At 45.7% G+C, this 21,939-nt stretch overlaps 3 protein-coding genes across 8 annotated transcripts in view; 1 reads left to right on the forward strand and 2 right to left on the reverse strand.

Annotated features, from left to right (window-relative positions):
• The window catches only part of LOC141121938 (uncharacterized), a 284,890-nt gene that overhangs the window by 212,782 nt on the left and 50,169 nt on the right, over positions 1 to 21,939 (reverse strand). The gene's annotated exons all lie outside the window — the stretch shown is intronic.
• The window catches only part of LOC141121935 (uncharacterized), a 206,895-nt gene that overhangs the window by 169,947 nt on the left and 15,009 nt on the right, over positions 1 to 21,939 (forward strand). Inside the window, exons 1-7 of one of the 6 annotated variants that reach the window (XM_073611687.1) lie at positions 13,026 to 13,161; positions 14,158 to 14,285; positions 14,372 to 14,495; positions 14,612 to 14,709; positions 14,799 to 15,026; positions 15,110 to 15,343; positions 15,465 to 15,606. In XM_073611687.1, coding sequence (XP_073467788.1) covers positions 14,411 to 14,495; positions 14,612 to 14,709; positions 14,799 to 15,026; positions 15,110 to 15,343; positions 15,465 to 15,606 — 787 coding nt within the window. In that variant the 5' untranslated portion in view covers positions 13,026 to 13,161; positions 14,158 to 14,285; positions 14,372 to 14,410. Of the gene's footprint in view, positions 1 to 13,025; positions 13,162 to 14,157; positions 14,286 to 14,371; positions 14,496 to 14,611; positions 14,710 to 14,798; positions 15,027 to 15,109; positions 15,344 to 15,464; positions 15,607 to 21,939 lie in introns of those variants that run through there. The other 5 variants (XM_073611689.1, XM_073611690.1, XM_073611691.1 and 2 more) reach the window with 5 other exon arrangements.
• The window catches only part of LOC141121932 (uncharacterized), a 603,393-nt gene that overhangs the window by 116,745 nt on the left and 464,709 nt on the right, over positions 1 to 21,939 (reverse strand). The window lies entirely within an intron of this gene.

The raw sequence follows: 21,939 nt of genomic DNA on the forward strand, positions 1-21,939 counted from the left end.
GTCTGGTTGCAGGTACTTTGTGATTGAGCGGTTTTGTTTTTCTGTACTGTCTCATACTGTTGTATGTGATTACGTTTCAAGTGATTAGACAGATTGGTGGTGTTACCCTTTGGTGCACAAACAATGGCTAAACATTGCTTGCAGTAGATGGTTTGCTGAGTTTCATCATCTGGTTTGAATCCGAAATAAGCCCACACTTCGGAATAAGCTCCTCGTCCCTGGTTATCTGCACTACTAGAGTCCCCTTCTCTCTTTTTATGGTTTTTCCTCGTTTGGACATTGGCTATATGGTCCTTCCTGGAACCATTGCATTTTCCCTGGGTATCATCTACTGCTGTGGGGAAGTTAATGCGGAGAGCGATCAACAGGATATCGATTGCGGTTTCAACAAGACACCAACGTTGATCTACTAAGCCTGTTTTGACCCCCCTGAATAAGGGCGGTCGCAGGCTTTCTGGTAAGCCTTTATTGCTCTCTGGTGGTGGATGTCACTGTTGATCACATCGCTGGATTGATTTTGCACTAATATATCTTTGGACTTTTTGGACTCACATTTTTTTCCCCTTTTTTCATCACTCTTTTTTTTCACCATACCTCTATTGTAATGAACTATTATAGATGAATATTCACATATTGATGGTTTTTTATATTATGGATTGTTTATAGTACCTACATTATCACTATATTGTCGCTATTCATTTTTTGGCAATATTATTATTATTATTTACTTTGCTCTTGTCCAGCGCTGCACTGATTATTGTACCCTTATAGTTGGCCACTAGATGGCGCTATATCAACTTAATACCTTTACAACAACACATATGACTAGAAACAAAAGTTGTCAGCGCTACATATATTTTCCCTCTTTTTTCCTATTTGAATCTTATAAAATAAAGATGTACATATTCCAATCCCCCCTAAATACCCCTCCCCCCCCCATCACTAATAAAAGCCACATAACCCGTTAGTATAGACTGATGAGGTGAGAAGGTGATTGGTGGGAAAGGTGACACATCTCCAAAATGAGGAGAATGTTCCGGCCCCACAAATAGGGAATGTTCTGACCCTGAAGGGGTTAATCTAGGTTCCCACACTATATATGTGTGTATCATCATCTGCTGGAGATAAAAGACATCACAGTGACTATGGAGGAAGAGGACGGACATGACGGGGGGTTACTGGGTGTAAAAAGAATCCTTATTACCTCCTCTGCTGCCACTTTCAGTAATGTCTCCTCTCTTCCAGCAACGTCTCCTCTCTACTTCCTCCTGACTGACCCCTCACCCGGAACTTCCTGTCTGCACCTGACATCACTTCCTGCCTGTTCCTGAACTCATTTCCTGTCTTCCTAGAGATTGCCTGTGTAAAAGTGAGATCTCCACCTTGTGGAGCTCAGAGAAACTGCAGCACCAAGAAACATCTCGAAGTGTGAACACGGCCTTGTGCTGTGTGTGTATATACTGTATATCCTTATAGATGGGTCATCTCCACTCCCACCAAGGGGGATAGAAATATATGACTGCCTAGTCCAGCCTTTCTCAGCCAGGGTTCCTCCAAAAGTTTCTAGGGGTTCCTTTCACTAACCTAGCATCCGGAACGTAGCACGAACAAAAGTTTCTGCCACAGACTTGGGTAGAACAAAACTGCACGATCCTCTGCCACAGGATGTAGTAGTTTTCGATGAACAGCAAACACAGTACCAGAACCTTTAAACCGACCCGGCAGTACTTGTGCGGTAGATTCATTTAAGATGCGTCCTCCAATCGAGTCACCAGGCCCTTCTTAAGACCAGCCTCGCATGGTCCCTTCCAAGATGGGTCCTCCCCTGGATCTTCCTGATTGTCCGGCTTCTTCCCGCAGGACAGACAGCACAGGACCATCCCAGCCATAACAGGCCCCAGACAGGCTTCTGGGCCCACCCACGCGGCTGCAGCGACGCAACCCTCCAGCCCGGAGGGCTGCAAGGTTTGGGCTCCCGGCCCCGGGGGCCGCGAAGTTAAGACTCCAGACCTCCACTCTCCCTAAAACATGGCGTCTGTCCCATACATACCCTCTCCCAGAATGCAACCCGGAGGACCACCTCTCCTGAGTTGTCTATGAGACAGAAGAGCACTCATATACTTTAGCTTGTTGCTTTCCAACACCGACCCATGGTGACAACGACACCCACAGGCAGAATGCGGAACTACACGCAACACAGCCAAGCTGGAACAGAGGCTAATCTAACAATAAATTGAATCTGAACTATGTACAGTACAGATGACCCATTAAATTTACCTATAAGCGGTAGATTAGAAAATCTACCAGCGCTACACCTGGTATTAGCACTTCAATCATTCCGGCACCATGGTTGTTATGGTGTCAGGATGATTGAAGTGCATTATTTCTATTATTACATTGTAATATAAAATGAAATCATTCAACTCACCATAATGCAGAATCAGTGGGAGCCCTGAGCGTGTCACCTTCCACATCGCCTGCCACCAGATCCCATCAGGTGCCCCCAGCAGAGTCCATCCTTACATCAGGTGCCCCCAGCGGAGTCCCTCCTTACACCAGGTGCCCCCAGCAGAGTCCCTCCTTACATCATGTTCCCCCAGCAGAGTCCCTCCTTACATCAGGTGCACCCAGCAGAGTCCCTCCTTACATCAGGTGCCCCCAGCAGAGTCCCTCCTTACATCAGGTGCCCCCAACAGAGTCCCTCCTTACATCAGGTGCCCCCAGCAGAGTCCCTCCTTACATCAGTGTCCCCAGCAGAGTCCCTCCTTACATCTGTGTCCCCATCAGCAGAGTCCATCCTTACATCTGTGTCCCCATCAGCGGAGTCCCTCCTTTCATTTGTGCCCCCATCAGCGGAGCCCCTCCTTACATCAGTGTCCCCAGCGGAACCCCCTCTTACATCTGTATCCCCATCAGTGGAGTCCTCCTTACATCTGTGTCCCCATCAGCGGAGCCCCTCCTTACATCTGTGTCCTCAGCGGAGCCCCTCCTTACATCTGTGTCCCCAGCAGAATCCCTCCTTACATCTGTGTCCCCATTAGGGATGAGCTTCGAGTTCGAGTCGAACTCATGTTCGACTCGAACATAGGCTGTCCGCCACTTTGCCGAACAGCGAACAATTTGGGGTGTTCGTGGCAAATTCGAAAGCCGCGGAACACCCTTTAAAAGTCTATGGGAGAAATCAAAAGTGCTAATTTTAAAGGCTTATATATGCATTGTATTGTCATAAAAAGTGTTTGGGGACCTGGGTCCTGCCCCAGGGGACATGGATCGATGCAAAAAAAGTTTTAAAAACGTCAGTTTTTACGGGAGCAGTGATTTTAATAATGCTTAAAGTGAAACAATAAAAGTGTAATATTCCTTTAAATTTCGTACCTGGGGGGTGTCTATAGTATGCCTGTAAAGGGGCGCATGTTTCCTCTGTTTAGAACAGTCTGACAGCAAAATGACATTTCAAAGGAAAAAAGTCATTTAAAACTACTCGTGGCTATTAATGAATTGCCGGTCCCGACAATACACATAAAAGTTCATTGATAAAAACTGCATGGGATTTCCCTACAGGGGAACCCCGAACCAAAATTTAAAAATAAATGGCGTGGGGGGTCCCCCTAAATTCCATACCAGGCCCTTCAGGTCTGGTATAGATATTAAGGGGAACCCCGTGCCAATTTTTTTTTAAAAAATGACGTAGGGGTTCCCCTCAAAATTCATACCAGACCCTTCAGGTCTGGTATGGATTTTAAGGGGAACCCCGCGCCAAAATTTAAAAGAAAATTGGCGTGGGGTCCCCCCAAAAATCCATACCGGACCCTTATCTGAGCACGCAACCTGGCAGGCCGAAGGAAAAGAGTGGGGGGATGAGAGAGCGCCCCCCCTCCTGAACTGTACCAGGCCACATGCCCTCAACATTGGGAGGGTGCTTTAGGGTCACCCCCAAAGCACCTTGTCCCCATGTTGATGAGGACAAGGGCCTCATCCCCACAACCCTTGGCCAGTGGTTGTGGGGGTCTGCGGGCGGGGGGGCTTATCGGAACCTGGAAGCCCCCTTTAACAAGGGGACCCCAGATCCCTGCCCCCCCTCTGTGAAATGGTAAGGGGGTACAAAAGTACCCCTACCATTTCACAAAAAAACTGTCAAATATGTTAAAAATGACAAGAGACAGTTTTTGACAACTCCTTTATTTAAAGTCTTCTTTTTTCCATCTTCTTTCTTCTATCTTCTTTCTTCTATCTTCCTTCGGTTTATTCCTCCATCTTCTTCCTCCGATCCTCTGCTTCTTGCTCCCGTGTTTTTGTCCGGCATCTTCCTCCGCGGCGTCTTCTTCCCTTCTTCTTCTCGAGCCGCTCTGCATCCATGATGTGAGGCTCCTGCTGTGTGACGCTTCTCGTCTTCTGACGGTTCTTAAATAATGGAGGGCGGGGCCACCTGGTGACCCCGCCCCCCTCTGACGCACGGGGACTTCCCTATGGGTTTCCCCGTGATGTCAGAGGGGGCGGGGTCACCCGTTACGTAATGGGTGACCCCCTCTGACATCACGGGGAATGCCACAGGGAAGTTGCCGTCAAGTCTCCGTGCATCAGAGGGGGCGGGGTCACTGGGTGGCCCCGCCCTCCATTATTTAGGAACCGTCCAAAGACGAGAAGCGTCACACAGTGGGAGCCTCCCATCATGGATGCGGAGCGGGCCGAGAAGAAGAAGAAGGGAAGAAGATGCCGCGGAGGAAGATGCCAGATGAGAACACCGGAGCAAGAAGCAGAGGATCGGAGGAAGAAGAAAATGGAGGAAGAAACAGAAGGAAAATAGAAGAAAGAAGATAGAAGAAAGAAGATGGAAAAAAGAAGACTTTAAATAAAGGAATTGTCAAAAACTGTCTCTTGTCATTTTTAACATTTTTGACATTTTTTTGTGAAATGGTAGAGGTACAAAATTACCATTTCACACAGGGGGGGCCAGAATCTGGGAGTCCCCTTGTTAAAGGGGGTTTCCAGATTCCGATAAGCCCCCCCGCCCCAGACCCCCACAACCACCGGCCAAGGGTTGTGGGGATGAGGCCCATGTCCTCATCAACATGGGGACAAGGTGCTTTGGGGGCGACCCCAAAGCACCCTCCCAATGTTGAGGGCATGTGGCCTGGTATGGTTCAGGAGGGGGGGGGCGCTCTCTCGTCCCCCCCTCTTTTCCTGCGGCCTGCCAGGTTGCGTGCTCGGATAAGGGTCTGGTATGAATTTTTGGGGGGACCCCACGTCAATTTTTTTAAAATCTTGGCACGGGGTTCCCCTTAAAATCTTCAGGTCTGGTATGAATTTTGAGGGGGACCCCTACGTCATATTTTTTTTTAATTTTGGCGCGGGGTTCCCCTTAATATCCATACCAGACCTGAAGGACCTGGTATAGAATTTAGGGGGACCCCCCACGCCAGTTTTTAAAAAAATTTTGGTTCGGGGTTCCCCTGTGGGGAAATCCAATGCAGTTTTTATCAATGAACTTTTATGTGTATTGTCGGACCGACAATTCTTTATAGCCGCGAGTAGTTTTAAATTACTTTTTTTCCTTTGAAATGTCATTTTGCTGTCAGACTGTTCTAAACACGGGAAACATGCGCCCCTTTACAGGCATACTATAGACACCCCCTCAGGTACAAAATTTAAAGGGATATTACACTTTTATTGTTTCACTTTAAGCATTATTAAAATCACTGCTCCCGAAAAAACGACCGTTTTTAAAACTTTTTTTTGCATTGATACATGTCCCCTGGGGCAGGACCCAGATCCCCAAACACTTTTTAGGAGAATACCATGCATATAAGCCTTAGCACTTTTGATTTCTCCCATAGACTTTTAAAGGGTGTTCTGCGGCTTTCGAATTTGCCGCGAACACCCCAAATTGTTCGCTGTTCAGCGAACTGGCGAACAGCCGATGTCCGAGTCGAACATGAGTCTGACTTGAACTCGAAGCTCATCCCTACTGGATACTGGATATATATACACAAGCCTGGATGTATATATATAATAAATACACTGCAGCTAACTGAATCGCCTGCCTGCTCAATCTAAATGAAATGACATTCTCTCAGTCAACGCCAGCAACACACTACACAGGGCCGACGTGCAGGCAGCCTTATATAGTGTGGGGCATGGACTTAAACCCCTGAGCCATAATTGGCCAAAGGCACCCTGTCTTTGGCCGATTGTGGCTCTCTTTGCTGACGGTGCTGTGATTGGCCAAAGCATGCGGGTCATAGTCCATGCTTGGCCAATCATCAGACAGAATGGGCCATTACGCGCTGCTCAAATTTGGCGCGAACGGCACATAATGTTCGTTTTTCGACGAAACGGGCGAACAGCCAATGTTCGCGTCGAACTCGTGTTCGACCCACACAGAAAGCTCATCCCTATTCAAAGGCAATAAGGTCAAATCAATCTTAGAAATGCAAATCGAGGAGGGAATGATTGGGTATATCGTCAAATTATTATTATTATTATAAAGGATTTATATAGTACCAACAGTTTACGTAGCGCTTTACAACTTGAGGGTAGACAGTACAAATACAATACACTTTAATACAGTAGGAATCAGAGGGCCCTGCTCCTTAGAGCTTACAATCTAAGAGAAATTCAAATTCATAGTTATGTCCTTAGTCCTCAGAGATAAGTGAATATCTTAGGAGACCTCTCACGCCATCTGAAACTGTGTTCCTCAAGGCAACTAAATCCGAAAAAAATGTCTCCTCATCCTACGCCTGGCTGCAAGCCTCTGGTCTCTGACTTCCCTCCTCAGTTTTTAGTTGAATTTGGGAGTTCCAATTGGAATTTGTGTGTGTTTTGGAGGGTGACGGCCTTTAAAGGGGAAGGGGTGTCAGAAAGATGATTGGATTGTGGAGGATGTGGATTACAGTTTGTGGCAGACAGAGCTCAACACAATCATAGCTATTTCTTTAAGTGAGTGAACTGTATATGTTTAAGTATTCAGATGTCTCTGAAAAAATGCGACCAACAAGCCCACTTTTTGCTAAAACATAAAATGTTTTGAGAAACCGCCTTAAACATGTCCTTCACTAAAGGACCAATGGCTACAAGCTTGTGTGTTCGCACACAAATGCGCAATTAGCACACGCCTACAAGAATCTTCTTTTAAGCTCCTGACAAATTGGTATAACACGCCAATCAAAATACATAGATGATTCCCCAAGGTTTCTGACCTTTGTTGGCGTTGCGATCTGGAAAGAGGCATTTTACAGCATATATGGTGGGAATGCACCTCGATCCAACCATTCTGGTGTAAGGTCTGTGAAATTATAAAGCTAATCACTGAGACATCAATTCAATTAAATGCAGCGAGCTGTTTATTACACATCACTAATTGTTCAATTAAAAAGTATAAGAGATCACTGACCAGATTTGTATTCACTGCTGCAAAAGCAGTGATCCCCAGATACTGGAGAAATACCACCATTCCAACAATCGAAGAGTGGCTAAACGGGGTTCACCTTCTCTATAATATGAAGGAGATTAGGGCAACGGCTCATGAAACAATCGAGAAATTCAATAAAACATGGCAGCCCTGGGTCATTTCTAAATACTCTAGATCATACGAATCAGATTTATCTGGGACCTCAGCTTTCTGTCTCTTTCTTTCCTTTAATCTCACCCTCTCTTGGGTCGGCTATCTTTCCTACCTAACTATGGGGGTTATTTACGAAAGGAAAATCCACTTTGCACTACAAGTACAAACTACAAGTGCAAAGTGCACTTGAAATTGCACTGAAAGTGCACTTGGAAGTGCAGTCGCTGTAGATCCGAGGGGGACATGCAAGGAAAATAAAAAACAGCATTTTAGCTTGCACATGATTGGATGATAAAATCAGCAGAGCTTCCCCTCATTTCAGATCTACCCCTCAGATTTACAGTGACTGCACTTCCAAGTGCACTTTCAGTGCAATTTCAAGTGCACTTTGCACTTGTAGTTTGCACTTGTAGCGCAAAGTGGATTTGCCTTTCGTAAATAACCCCCTATATGTCTTAAACAACACACGCGTATATAAAACGTGCACCAAATATCTATTTTTGAGTAATAATCAGTTCATAGTAATGTACAAATTATCTTCCTTAAGGACAGGTATCGTATATTAAAGCGAAGTTCCCCCCTGAAATTTTTTTTTCCATTAACAGATTCCTGTTAAATTTGGAGGAAAAAAAATGTATACTTACCAGAATCGCCCTGTTGCTATGTAGTCCACCTAATCTGCCACTTCCTGGTCCGCGGAGCTCCCTCGTCACTTCCTCCCTCACCTATCCTCCTGGGTAGTACTGTGACAAGAAATGACGCAATATAAGGCGGATCACAGCACCATTTGTAAAAAGGGAAGAAAGCCCTTTGTTGCTATAACAACGGGGCGAGACCTTCCTCCATCGCCGCCCGTTGTTATGGCAACTTTAGAAACAATTGGCACTTTAGCCGCTGGTGAATCGCGTATGCGTGAGACGAGAGGTGCATGCTGGTTACCCAGCATGCACCTCTCCTACGCTTATCCAGGAAGAGTTACCGATTGGGCTTCACATGCCTACAATCATGATGACAATGGCCACAGCAGGACGAGAAAACTTGTGAGTAGTAATTTAATATTTTAGCAACATCCTTTTTTTAAATTGTATAATTGTTTTTTTTTATTTAAGAATGAATTATGCACGGACCATTAAAAAAAAAAAAAAAATGTGTCCGGAACTCCACTTTAAAATGATAATGCTAATGGACATGATACAGGTCATCCTGATGATTATTATCATTGAACGCTTTAACGTTATGTTATTTTATACTTAATGTTGAATCTTACAATTTACAAGATATGTGTACGAATGTTATTATAATTGTACAAGTGATACTACTTTTGATCTTACAATAAAAACTTTATTGACTAAAAAAAAAAACAAAAAAAAAACTATTGGCTGGACTCAATAGTATTGAACCAGTTGCTGATGACATAGTTGTGGTAGGCTGTGGGGATACGGATGGAGAAGCAGAGCAAAATCATGATGGCAAATTGCTGGAGTTGATGAATTATTGTAGGCAGGTGAAACTAAGACTTGGCATGAAAAAAATGCAATTCAAGGTCAAAGAGGTCCGCTTCCATGGACATACTGTATACTATCTTTGGAGGGTTTGAAGGCTGACCCAGAAAAAAATCAGGGCTATACTGGATATGCCACAGCCGTTTAATGTGAAATCTCTGCAGCGCTTCATAGGATTTGTTACCTATTTAAGCAAAATTCCTACCACGTCTCTCAGAAGTCTGTGGGCCATTGAGAAGGCTTCTGGACAAGGATGTGGTTTGGCATTGGCTTCCTAAGCATGATAATGCAGTGAAGAAAACCAAACGTTTGGTTACAGATACACCTATCCATAAGTACTATGATGTTACAGAACCTGTAACTATTCAAAGTGATATGTGCAAAAGTGGACTCGGGCGTTTGCAAGCTGGCCAGCCTATCGCATTTGTGACCCCTACTGAGCAAAACTATGCACAAATTGAAAAGGAATGTCTAAGTATTGTGTTTGCCTGCCAGTGCTTTCATCACATACTCTATGGTCGTGACGAGATCCCGGCAGAAACTGACCATAAGCCTCTGATATCTATTTTCAAGAAAACACTTTTTTGTGCACCCAAATGCCTACAGAGCATGTTGGTAACATTACAAAACTATTGCCTGAATGTTGTCCATAATCCTGGACCTGAAATATTCATTAGTGATGCTCATAGCAGAGCTACAGCAGCAGGTGACACACCTGAATGTGCACAACACACAGTCTACGATGTTCAACAGGACCTGGATGTCCTGTCACAGATCAATCAATCAGACTATCCAAACTTTACAGACCAGCATTTGCTTCAGATAAAACAGCACACAGAAATTGACGAGAGTTTGCAAGCACGTAAATCTTCTGTTCTGAATGGTTGGCCAGATTCAGATGTTGCACCCTGGAGTTTAGATAGGGAGCTCCTCACAAATTTACTTACCAGGAGTAGTTATCCTGGTTGCTTGTTAGAGATCTATTGATTCCTCCCTAAGTTTGGCCTTGTTGAACTACCACTAGGTGGCCGGGTACTTGGTGGTGCTAGATATGAGAAGGGCAATGCACGGTCAGGTTTTGGGTATATAGGGTATCTCAGCCAACGGGCAAGGGTTTATTTGAATCCCATGGCCTGCTGGGAGCACCTATATATTCGAGTGGAGTCAGGTGATCTATTTTCTGTGCCACCTGGATGGCTGACTGGGTGGACGTGTGTCGTACTGCCCGGGCTGCTAGGCCAGAGATTGGGCCTATCACGGGGGCATCTGTCTGCTAGGCTATCTGAGGGCCTATCCAGAAGCAGGAGAGCAGCGCAGGGTTGGGATTGCGGCTTGCAGTCCAACCAGAAGTGACGGAGAACCTGTCAGTGGTTGGAGGTAGAGGGGAAGCTGTCACCACTAAGGGACCATCCGCCTTATTACCAGGGACAACAGTGAGTAACTGAAGCAAGTACCGGAGCAGTATTCTCACCGAACGGGTATGGTGGAGAATCAGGAAACTTTAGGCGGTGATCAAGTCAGGGACCCAGCGAGTGGATGTGACGCTTGCAGAGCAGCCTTGTTTATCAAGCCAGGGACTGGGCAATCCAGTGGGGCGAAGCTTGAGAAGTATCTGGAGTGCCAAGCTAGGGACCCAGCAGAGAGGTGGGGTGATATTTGAGGAAGATACCACCGTGAAGAGTGGAGAAGCTCAAGGGATTCAGAGTCAGTGAATCAGAGGGTCTAGTGAGAGACCAGGAGCTCAGTGGGCTGAAGAACTACAAGGAGAAGTTGTAGTGAAGGTGAAAGAACTGTTATGCTTTGTGTTAGGAACTGTTAAAGACTGTTGTCATAGGAGACAGCAATCCTGCCAGTGCAGATGTGGCACCTTGCTGGGGCCTTTCCCTGCATGGATGTCTTCCTATTGAAGTCTCGGAGTCTGCAAATCGATCTTGCAACTACATAATGGCGTCCTGGCCCTAACCCTCTTTTCCCCAAAAACGTTTGTAAGAGAAATAAACATCTCTTTTGCATTCAAGAAGTGTCTGGCGCCCAATAACTTTATCCACCTTGCACCCACTATGGCTCACAATCCACCATATACAGGAAGATGTCAGCTCTCTCTGGCCCTCGAAGTCCTCATTAGACCGAAGGAGGCCGGAGACCTTGCTACACAAAGATAGAAGTACCATTACTTGTGAGAGAATATTGGACTTTCAGAGATGAAATCAGCATTAAGGATGGAGGGGAAAAGAGTCATCATTTCTAAATCTCTAAGATTGGTGACACGCATTTATGCCGGTCACATTGGTGGAGAAGCATGCTATAGGCAGGCACGGGATACCTTATATTGGCCCAGCATGCAAAATAAGATTAGAGACTTTGTTAGCCATTGCTCAGCATGCAATTAATATGCATAGGCTCAACAGAAAGAACCCAAAATATCACATGTGCTGCCCACACGGCGTTGGCAAATTGTAAGCATGGAGTTACTGAATTATACCGGGCAAAATTTTCTACTGATTGTGGATCACTATTCTGATGTTTGGGAGATTGAGCACCTTCCTGACCTGTCTGCTGAAACTACAATCAAGCGTTGTGAAGTACAGTTTGCACGTTATGGACTGCCGGACAGAGTAATCTCGGATAATGAACCCCAATTTGCATGTGAGCAATTCAGACGGATCTCTACAGATTAGGGGTTTGAACATCTTATCTCATCCCCGCGGCACCCACAAGCTAATGGCAAAGCAAAATCAGCTGTAAAGATAGTAAAGAATCTTTGCAAGAAGTCCCAATATGATGGTAATGACCCATGGAAAGCCATTCTACATTGGAGGAACACCCCAACCGAAGGCATGGACAGTAGTCCTGCACAGCACTTGATGCCAAGGAGACTGAAGACTTCGTTACCTGTGGCAAACAAATTGCTTGAACCTTGTGTGGTTACAGGTGTACTGGAGAAACTCTGACATAGAAAACAGATCTACAAACTGACATTTGATGTGTCTGCCAAAGACCTACCATTGGAGAGTCAATCTGTATGAAGCTGCTGCCTGGTGACAGGACTGGTCAGTGGAGACTGGGCACCTCTGTTCAGAAAGTTGCCCCTCACTCATATCTTGTGGATGTGGAAGGCAATCTCTACTGCCGCAATCGAGTGGACCTGCAAGTGGCAAAACAACTCAAAGCACAAGCCTATGAGCATCCTGCACATGATCCTCCTGAGGCGCTCAATGCCCCTAGTCCTACAATGCCCCTTGTCCTACTGGACCACATAAGCAAGGCAGAGACAATATTATGGTCATATTTGAAGGATACCATGAGGATGACATAATGAAGCCACATATACCGGTAAGTTATTCTGTACCAAACACACCAGCCAGGAAAGAGAGCAGCTCTTCAACACCTTCTGGAGCTGAACAGCATTCCCCAGGCAAAATCACTGTGGTCTTGTGCAGCGTTCGAGTTTCAAGACCGCCAAATAGAATTTGTAGTTTACCTACCAGTAACACAGTATGTTATGTTTAGGGTTGCCACCTCATCCCTTTAAACCCGAACACATATGAATTACACGGGTTCTGTGGCTAATTAAATGCAGATAAGGCAACAAGTGAGTTTAATTATCACCTTAATCAGCCACAGAACCTGTGTAATTAATATACGTTCGGGTTTAAAGGGATGAGGTGGCAACTCTAGTTATGTTTAAGACTGTTCACGATCTGTTTTTAGGTTGTTTACACATTTTTGGATTGAATGTAAAAAAAAGGGAGATGTTATGGAATTCTTATACAAACACAGGGACTCTATGGTAATATATTTTATGGTAATATCGCATTGCTTGTACTTCCTGTTTCCTGTTCCTGTTCTACAATTCAACATGACTCCTCAAACAGCTTGCAGTGTCTTCATTTCTATACTTGGATCAGCCGTGTTCACACTACGAGATGTTTCTTGAGCTGCAGTTGCTCTGAGCTCCACAAGGTGGTGATCTCACCTCTACCCAGTAAAAAAGTCTCTATGGAATACAGACAGGAAGTGATGTCATATACAGACAGGGCGTTCCATTTGGAAGGACGTAGAGAGAAGACACTGTTGGATCTGGCGGCAGAGGAGGTAATATGTAGATTAACCCCTTCAGGGGGATCAGTTGATGATGAATATATCTTTCTTCCAAATCTGGCCATACATGGTTCAGTTTTATCGTTCAGCCAGCGGGATGAGAGGAAAAAACTGAAGTGATTCCCCCATCCACACATTGGAGGGGGATGGGGGAATCCTCCCCGCTGCACTATTGTATTCTGACAATGGGGGGCGCTCCTCCGCTCTCAGAATACACAGATCAGTGATGAAGCTATTGGCTGCAGCCGCTGATGGAGTGACTTTTATCCGGCAGTGACCACACATGGATGGAAATGTGACCGATCCCTGCTGAACCAGCTGAATTTCCATGTCTCTATGGTCACCATAAGTGACTTCCTCCCCTCCCCCTCATCTCCTTCATTATGTAAGTCATGCTGAGATAATCTCCCATTGGCTGAGCAATATTCTCATTTGTCTCTGAGCTCCTTCTTGCTATTCCTCGTCCTGCCTGTTGTTTCCTTGGATTGATTTTCTGTGTAGTGACCCCGGCTTCATCTCTTGGATGCGCTCGTCTGTTGCTTGTCCTGACCTTTATCCTGATTCCTGGATCTCCTCCTCGTCTCTCCTCCATATCCTCTTACACGGCTTTTCTCCACACCTGCAGTGACCCTGGGGGGGTGGAAACTTGGCACCAGCACTCAGCAAAATCCATCCCCACCATTAGGAGCTCTGGAGAAAATTGTCTATTTACACTCACATGTCCTATGACATCACATTGACCTCGCAGCTCCTCCTCCCAATGTCTCTCCATCGTTTCTTGTTTTTCTCTGATCCTCACTTACAAAGTGGTCCTGCATTGTATGCAATGACATCAGAATGCCTGCAACAAGTTTTTACCCTGCATAGTGTGGGGTCCTGTGTGGGTAAATTATACCTCAGTCTGAAGTGGGGCTTTAATAAAATGGAGACCTGAATGGTGAGGTGAGGAGGATTCTAGGAATATCATTTGATTTTACTATTTGTGTTCAGATCTAGAGTTTTCCTTCTGTGAAGTCTGGAGATCATATGACCATCACATTGCCTCCACCTCCCTCCCTGATAGAATAGAGAAATACAAAGAAGATTCTAGAAGTCACCAGAGAGATCATGAAGGAGAGGTGAGCGGTGCTGGGAATTCTGGGACATTATCCAGTAACAGACAAGGGATGTGTCTGGATGGTGACTGTATCATTGTGTGTGTCAGGTTCCTATAAGGTGTCAGGATGTCACGGTCTATTTCTCCATGGAGGAGTGGGAGTATTTAGAAGGACACAAGGATCTCTACAAGGACGTCATGATGGACAATCAGGCGCCCCTCACATCACCGGGTAAGAGGAGACTTTATTGTAAAGGAGAGAGCAGTACGGAGGGTCCACCTAGATCCCCCATCATCTGATAAACACATAGAAACAATGTATTCAGTCAGTGTGTGTGTTTCCTACAGATGGATCCAGTAATGGGAACCCACCAGAGAGATGTCCCCGTCCTCTGTATTCCCGGGATTCCACACAGGAAGGTCACACCATCCCTCACCATCATCAGGTAGATGAGGAACAATCACTGATAGTATCATTAGGATCTGTACATTATCTGCATTGTTACCATTGATGTCATGTTTATTATATATTCAGAGTGGAAACCTGAGAGATTCTAAAGACGAGGTTAAAGAAGAGATAAAAGAGGAGGATGATGAGGATGGGGTGATGGAGGAGTCAGAGTTTCTAAAAGAACACAAAGATCTGTACCAGGACACCATGGTGGAGTCATCCAGCTATAGAAACCCACCAGAGAGATGTCCCCATCCTCTGTATTCCCGGGATTCCACACAGGAAGATCACACCATCCCTCACCATCATCAGGTAGATGAGGAACAATCACTGATAGTATCATTAGGATCTGTACATTATCTGCATTGTTACAAAAGATGTCATTTTTATTATAGATTCAGAGTGGAAACCTAAGAGATTCTAAAGTTGAGGTTAAAGAAGAGATAAAAGAGGAGGATGATGAGGATGGGGTGATGGAGGAGTCAGAGTATCTTAAAGAACACAAAGATCTGTACCAGGACACCATGGTGGAGTCATCCAGCTACAGAAACCCACCAGAGAGATGTCCCCGTCCTCTCTATTCCGGGGATTCCACACAGGAAGATCACACCATCCCTCACTGTTACAAGGTTGGTGGGACGGAGGTTATAAAACACATTTATAGAGACAATGTGTGTATTTTATATGTGATATCACAATATTAATGCTTATATCTTACAGATGATATTCTCTCTCATTTTCTTGATTTAGAGTGGAGATCCAATCGATATAGAATTTGAGGTTAAAGCAGAAGAAGAAGAGAGGTATGTGAGGGATGATCAGCAGTCTATGGAGGAGGATGGAATAACGGGGACATTTATAGAGGAGGACACTCCTACAGAGATCAGCACAGGTGGGTCATTAACACTAAATACATTCCTCCACCCATACTGCTCACTGATTGGTCCAGAGTAGGGCGGGGACTGGGTGATATCAGCCTGTAATCCCCTGGTCACTTTCCTGAGCTGTGTTCCCCATCCTGTATTCCTCTCGGATAATCTTCCTTCTCTGTACTTCAGACACAATTTATTTATCTAGACTGGATTTATGGAGATTCTGGGGTACAGCTGGCAGCAAAATGTTCATTTTCACCATAGGCGTTACTAGTCCTTGCACGGAAAAGTTTTCACCCTATTGTGGGGTCACCAGTGTGGTATTTGTACATTGAAATCATATCCCCTCTCAAGCGTCTCTTCTCCAGAGAGAGTAAGTTCAGCGCTTGCAGTCTTTCCTTATAGCTGAGATCCTCCAGACCCTTTGTTAGCTTTGTTGCCCTTCTTTTTACTCGCTCCATTTCCAGTACATCCTTCCTGAGGACTGGTGCCCAGAACTGGACGGCATACTCCAGGTGCAGCCGGACCAGAGTCTTGTACAATGGGAGAATTATCATTTTATCTCTGGAGTTTATCCCCTTTTTAATGCATGCCAATATTCTGTTGGCATTGCATGCCATTGCTGAGCCTGTCATCTACTAGGACCCCCAGGTCCTTTTCCACCTAGATTCTCCCAGAGGTTCTCCCCCCAGTGTATAGATTGCATTCATATTTTCACTTTTTGTCTTTCAGGACAGCCACTATGAGAGAGATAGTCTCCTCCTCTTCCTCTGGGAAACACTGCGCCAGCCCATAAATTCTTACTTCCCCTGCCGGACCTCAGTTATTAGTGTTTCATCCGGTGGGGAGACACTGTGCATGGGACCAGGCTTAAGCGGTCAGGGAGATTGTGGCCATAGGGAAGCAGGGGCTTCCAGGGAGGAAAAGAGCGGTACATACCCGCAGCAGAAGCCACCCCTTCCTTGTCGAGTGCGGCATCCGGTTGCGGGGGACCTCTATCGCGTCCACAGGGCCGCAGCAAGGAGACAGTCCGCTCTCCCTGTACGCCGTATAGGCCGTATTTTTTTGGAACCAGCGGGCCGGACGATGGGTAACATCATTTCCGGCGGAGGGCGGACATTTTCCTTTGACCCGCGACTTCCGGTTCCGGGGGGTGGGGGGGGCGTGCACAGACTGAAGAGAGTCCGGAATGCGCACAGGCAGCGTGAGACTCACTAGAGGCAAGCCACTGCAGTCATGTCGGAGGCAGACGCTACGACTCACACTGACACTACCTCCAGCTAGGGATGAGCTTCGAGTTCGAGTCAAACTCATGTTCGACTCGGACATCGGCTGTTCACTAGTTCGCCGAACAGCGAACAATTTGGAGTGTTCGCGACAAATTCGAAAGCCGAGGAACACCCTTTAAAAGTCTATGGGAGAAATCAAAAGTGCTAATTTTAAAGGCTTATATGCATGGTATTGTAATAAAAAGTGTTTGGGGACCTGGGTCCTGCCCCAGGGGACATGGATCAATGCAAAAAAAAGTTTTAAAAACTAACGTTTTTTCGGGAGCAGTGATTTTAATAATGCTTAAAGTGAAACAATAAAAGTATAATATTCCTTTAAATTTCGTAGCTGGGGGGTGTCTATAGTATGCCTGTAAAGGGGTGCATGTTTCCCGTGTTTAGAACAGTCTGACAGCAAAATGAAATTTCAAAGGAAAAAAAGTCATTTAAAACTACTCGCAGCTATTAATGAATTGCCGGTCCGACAATACACATAAAAGTTCATTGATAAAAACGGCATGGGATTTCCCCACAGGGGAACCCCAAACCAAAATTAAAAAAAAAAAATGGCGTGGGGGGTCCCCCTAAATTCCATACCAGGCCCTTCAGGTCTGGTATGGATATTAAAGGAAAACCCCCGTGTGCCAGAGGGGGGCGGCATCAATGGGTGGCCCGCCCTCCGTTATTTAAGAACCGTCAGAAGACGAGAAGCGTCACACAGCAGGAGCCTCCCATCATGGATGCGGAGCGGCCCGAGAAGAAGAAGGGAAGAAGACGCCGCGGAGGAAGATGCTGGATGAGAACACCGGAGGAAGAACCAGAAGACCCAGAAGAAGATGGAGGAAGAAACCGAAGGAAGATAGAAGAAAGAAGATAGAAGAAAGAAGAAGCATTTAAATAAAGGAATTGTCAAAAACTGTCTCTTGTCATTTTTAACATTTTTGACACTTTTTTTGTGAGACGGTAGGGGTACTTACCTTTTCACACGGGGGGCCGGGATCTGGGGGTCCCCTTGTTAAAGGGGGCTTCCAGATTCCGATAAGCCCCCCGCCCACAGATCCCCACAACCACCGGGCAAGGCTTGTGGGGATGAGGCCCTTGTCCCCATCAACATGGGGACAAGGTGCTTTGGGGGGCTACCCCAAAGCACCCTCCCAATGTTGAGGGCATGTGGCCTGGTACGGTTCAGGAGGGGGGGCGCTCTCTCGTCCCCCCCTCTTTTCCTGCGGTCTGCCAGGGTCTGGTATGGATTTTTGGGTGGACCCCACGCCATTTTTTTTTAAATTTTGGCGCGGGGATCCCCTTAAAATCCATACCAGACCTGAAGGGGTTCCCCTGTGGGGAATTCTCATGCCGTTTTTATCAATTAACTTTTATGTGTATTGTTGGACCGGCAATTCATTAATAGCCGCAAGTAGTTTTAAATGACTTTTTTTCCTTTGAAATGTCATTTTGCTGTCGGACTGTTCTAAACACGGGAAACATGCGCCCCTTTACAGGCATACTATAGACACCCCCCAGGTACGAAATTTAAAGGAATATTACACTTTTATTGTTTCACTTTAAGCATTATTAAAATCACTGCTCCCGAAAAAACAGCCGTTTTTAAAACTTTTTGCATTGATCCATGTCCCCTGGGGCAGGACCCGGGTCCCCAAACACTTTTTAGGACAATAACTTGCATATAAGCCTTTAAAATTAGCACTTTTGATAATTCATGTGCGTGTTACATAGACTTTAATGGTGTTCGCGTGTTCGAACAAATTTTTTGCCTGTTCGCATGTTCTGGTGCGAACCGAACAGGGCCCTGTTCGGCTCATCCCTACCTCCAGCCTTCCTAAGGTAAGAGCACCCTGGGGAAGGGTCCTCACTATCCAGGATTGCCCCCCCCCGGTATGGTTCCTATCTTGGGGGGGCAGACCCCCTGGAGGGTCAGAGGGGGGAGGCTCAGAACCCTAAGGTTAGGTGGATCTAGTGCACTCCCAGGGTTGTTTACTGTTCGCTTAAAAGTAATATTTTTTTCTGCATTTTTTTTTTGGTACATGTATTTCAGAAAGTTACAGAAAAGACAAAATCAACACATAGCTCTAAAAGGAAGTGTGCCTCATGTAGAGAGATTTTGGGGGAATCATGGACAAAAGTTTTGTGTATAGACTGCATAGACACTCCCTGGTTAGGGAAAGGGAATCTGAACAGCAGTCTGGATTGGCAGCCTCTGTAAAGGAACTCTCATCCACCTTTTCATCTTTTAAAACACTTTTTGAAAAGTTTCAACTTCCCTCTAATTCCACTCTCCACAGGCTCAGGGCTCTGCACCTGCCAAACCTGCTACTACAGTTATGGCAGAGGAAGTTTCAGGTCCTTCCGAGGTGGAGCAAAGGCAACCAGACAGTGGTACCTCTGACTCCCAGGAGGAATCAGAGGGAGAGGACCAGGATGGGGAGTCCAGGAAAACCTCTAGATATAAATTGTCCTTAGATGAGGTTGTCATGAGGACAAACACTGCAGTTTTGGTTACTGAAGCCCCCCTGATTCCCTCGTGAAGACTGAGGAGAAAAATAAATTCAATACCTTCGCCATCTCCCCATCCTTTGTAACCAAATGTCCTTCCTCAATCTTTATGGGGCCAATATGGTCTGTCCTCCCTTTTTTACTTTTCGCATACTTAAAGAATTTCTTGGGATTTTTTTTGCTCTCCTCCGCTATGTGTCTTTCATGTTCTATCTTTGCCATCCTTATTGCACCCTTACATTTCTTGTTGCATTCTTTATAAAGTCTGAATGCTGATGATGATCCCTTGTATTATTTGAAGGCCTTCTCCTTTGCTTTTATATGCAAGAACGATTTTAGGGACTTTGGGGCTAAATTGAGGAAAAGGACCTCCAAGGTAGTATTCTCAGGAATATTACCGGTACATCAAGCCACACCAGAAAGGCAGAGGGAGATTAGGGAAGTAAACAAGTGGCTGAAGAGCTGGTGTAGTAAGGAAGGGTTTGGGTTCCTGGAGGACTGGGCCGACTTCTCAGTCGATAACCGGTACTATAGAAGGGACGAACTGCACCTAAATGAGGAGGGTGCAGATAAGCTAGGAATGAAGATGGCCAAAAAGTTAGAGGGATTTTTAAACTAGGCGATGGGGGGGAGGGTCCAGAGGTAGATATAGTCAGCGCAGAACATATTCCAGAGGGTAGTATTGGGGGCATTAGTGGTAGGTTGACCAAAGCACAAAAACCCAAAGTATAGTAGCAAGTCCTAGTTGCAATCTCGGGACACCCAATAAGAGAATAATATGTGACCGGTCTAAACTACGTGGCATGTTCACCAATGCCAGGAGCCTGGCGGACAAGATGGGTGAACTAGAGATACTGTTGTACGAGGAGGATTTGGATTTTGTGGGAATTTCAGAGACCTGGTTCAACAGCTCTCATGATTGACTGGCAAACATTCAAGGGTATACCCTTTATCGCAAGGATAGAGAGGGTAAAAAAGGGGGAGGGGTATGCCTATATATCAAGAATAATGTAAAAGTGAATGTGAGAGATGACATCACTAACGGAGTTAGGGAGGAGGTGGAATCCTTATGGGTGGAGCTCCAAAGGGATGAAGCTAAGGGGAAAATTAATACTGGGAGTATGCTATAGGCCCCTTAACCTGAGGGAGGAAGGGGAGACAGATCTATCACAATTTGAATTAGCAGCAAGGATGGGAAGTGTTATCATAATGGGGGATTTTAACTATCCAGACATAGAATGGGCGGAGGAAACCGCGCATTTATCTAAGGCTCGCCAGTTCCTTAATGTCTTGCAGGACAATTTTATGGGTCAGATGGTAGATGCACCAACTAGAAATAAAGCATTACTGGATCTACTGATTACCAACAATACAGACCTGAGCACGGATGTGGAAATACGGGGCAATTTACTTAACAGCGATCACAAGTCAACTGGGTTTGCTTTAAGAGCATATTAAATATGGGCATTAGCCAATGCATCCCATTGGGTAATAAATTTAAAAGAGCAAACAAAAGTCCTTGATGGCTTAACTCCAATGTAAAAATGCATATAAAAGCAAAGGAGAAGGCCTTCAAAAAATACAAGGTTGAGGGATCATCATCAGCATTCAGACTTTATAAAGAATGAAACAAGAAATGTAAGGGTGCAATAAGGACGGCTAAGATAGAACATGAAAGACACATAGCGGAGGAGAGTGAAAAAAATCCCAAGAAATTCTTTAAGTATGTTGTGACGGTATGAAATGTCCTAAAAGACTTTAACCCCTTTCATACTCGGGGTGTCGATACACTGGTGGCAAGCAGCGGGATGATTCCCACAGCCCAGAAGGACAGCTACAAGAGGACACAGGCCAATGGAAGCACAGTTTGAACGGCTAAAGCGCTCTACCCTCAAGGACTTACTGGAGAACCGGGGCCGACCGGCCAACAACCGTAAGAAGAGGGACATTATCGCAGAACTAGTCGAAATGGATAGAGCCGAAAGACCCAACATAGCCGAAAAAGACCCAGCATAACAGACAGGGCACCCGAAGAGGCAAGTTTTGATCAGGCTGTTAACATTAGACTGGCACATTATGGCCCTAACCCTACAGCGGAGATTATAGACCAAGTTATAGCGGCTGTGGATGCAAATAGGCTACAGCAAAGAGGTTCTGCAGCAGCGGGAGTCACAGCAGCACCAACTGAAAGGAGAAAGGTACATTTTGCTGCTTTTAAAAATTTCAATGAAGCAGAAGGGGAGATTGATGGGTACCTTGCAGATTTTGAACGGCAATATGCCCTATACCGGGTGCCCACAGAGGAATGGGTTACCATTTTGTCTGGGAAATTGTCCGGTCGGGCCAGTGAAGCGTTCAGGGCCATCCCAGACGAGGATATTATGAACTATGGGCTGGTAAAAGAAGCACTTTTGGCCAGGTATGCCGTCACACCAGAAGCATACCGGAGGCGGTTCCGAGAGACGAGCAAGCAGACTGGAGACTCATATGCCAAGTGGGCATGCCGCCTACACCCCACGGCATCCCACTGGTTCGCTGGATGCCAAGCAGTATCCGGGGAAGAGGTGCTGCAGC

Source organism: Aquarana catesbeiana, unplaced genomic scaffold (assembly GCF_042186555.1).
Source record: "Aquarana catesbeiana isolate 2022-GZ unplaced genomic scaffold, ASM4218655v1 unanchor235, whole genome shotgun sequence".
Classification (NCBI taxonomy): domain Eukaryota; kingdom Metazoa; phylum Chordata; class Amphibia; order Anura; family Ranidae; genus Aquarana; species Aquarana catesbeiana.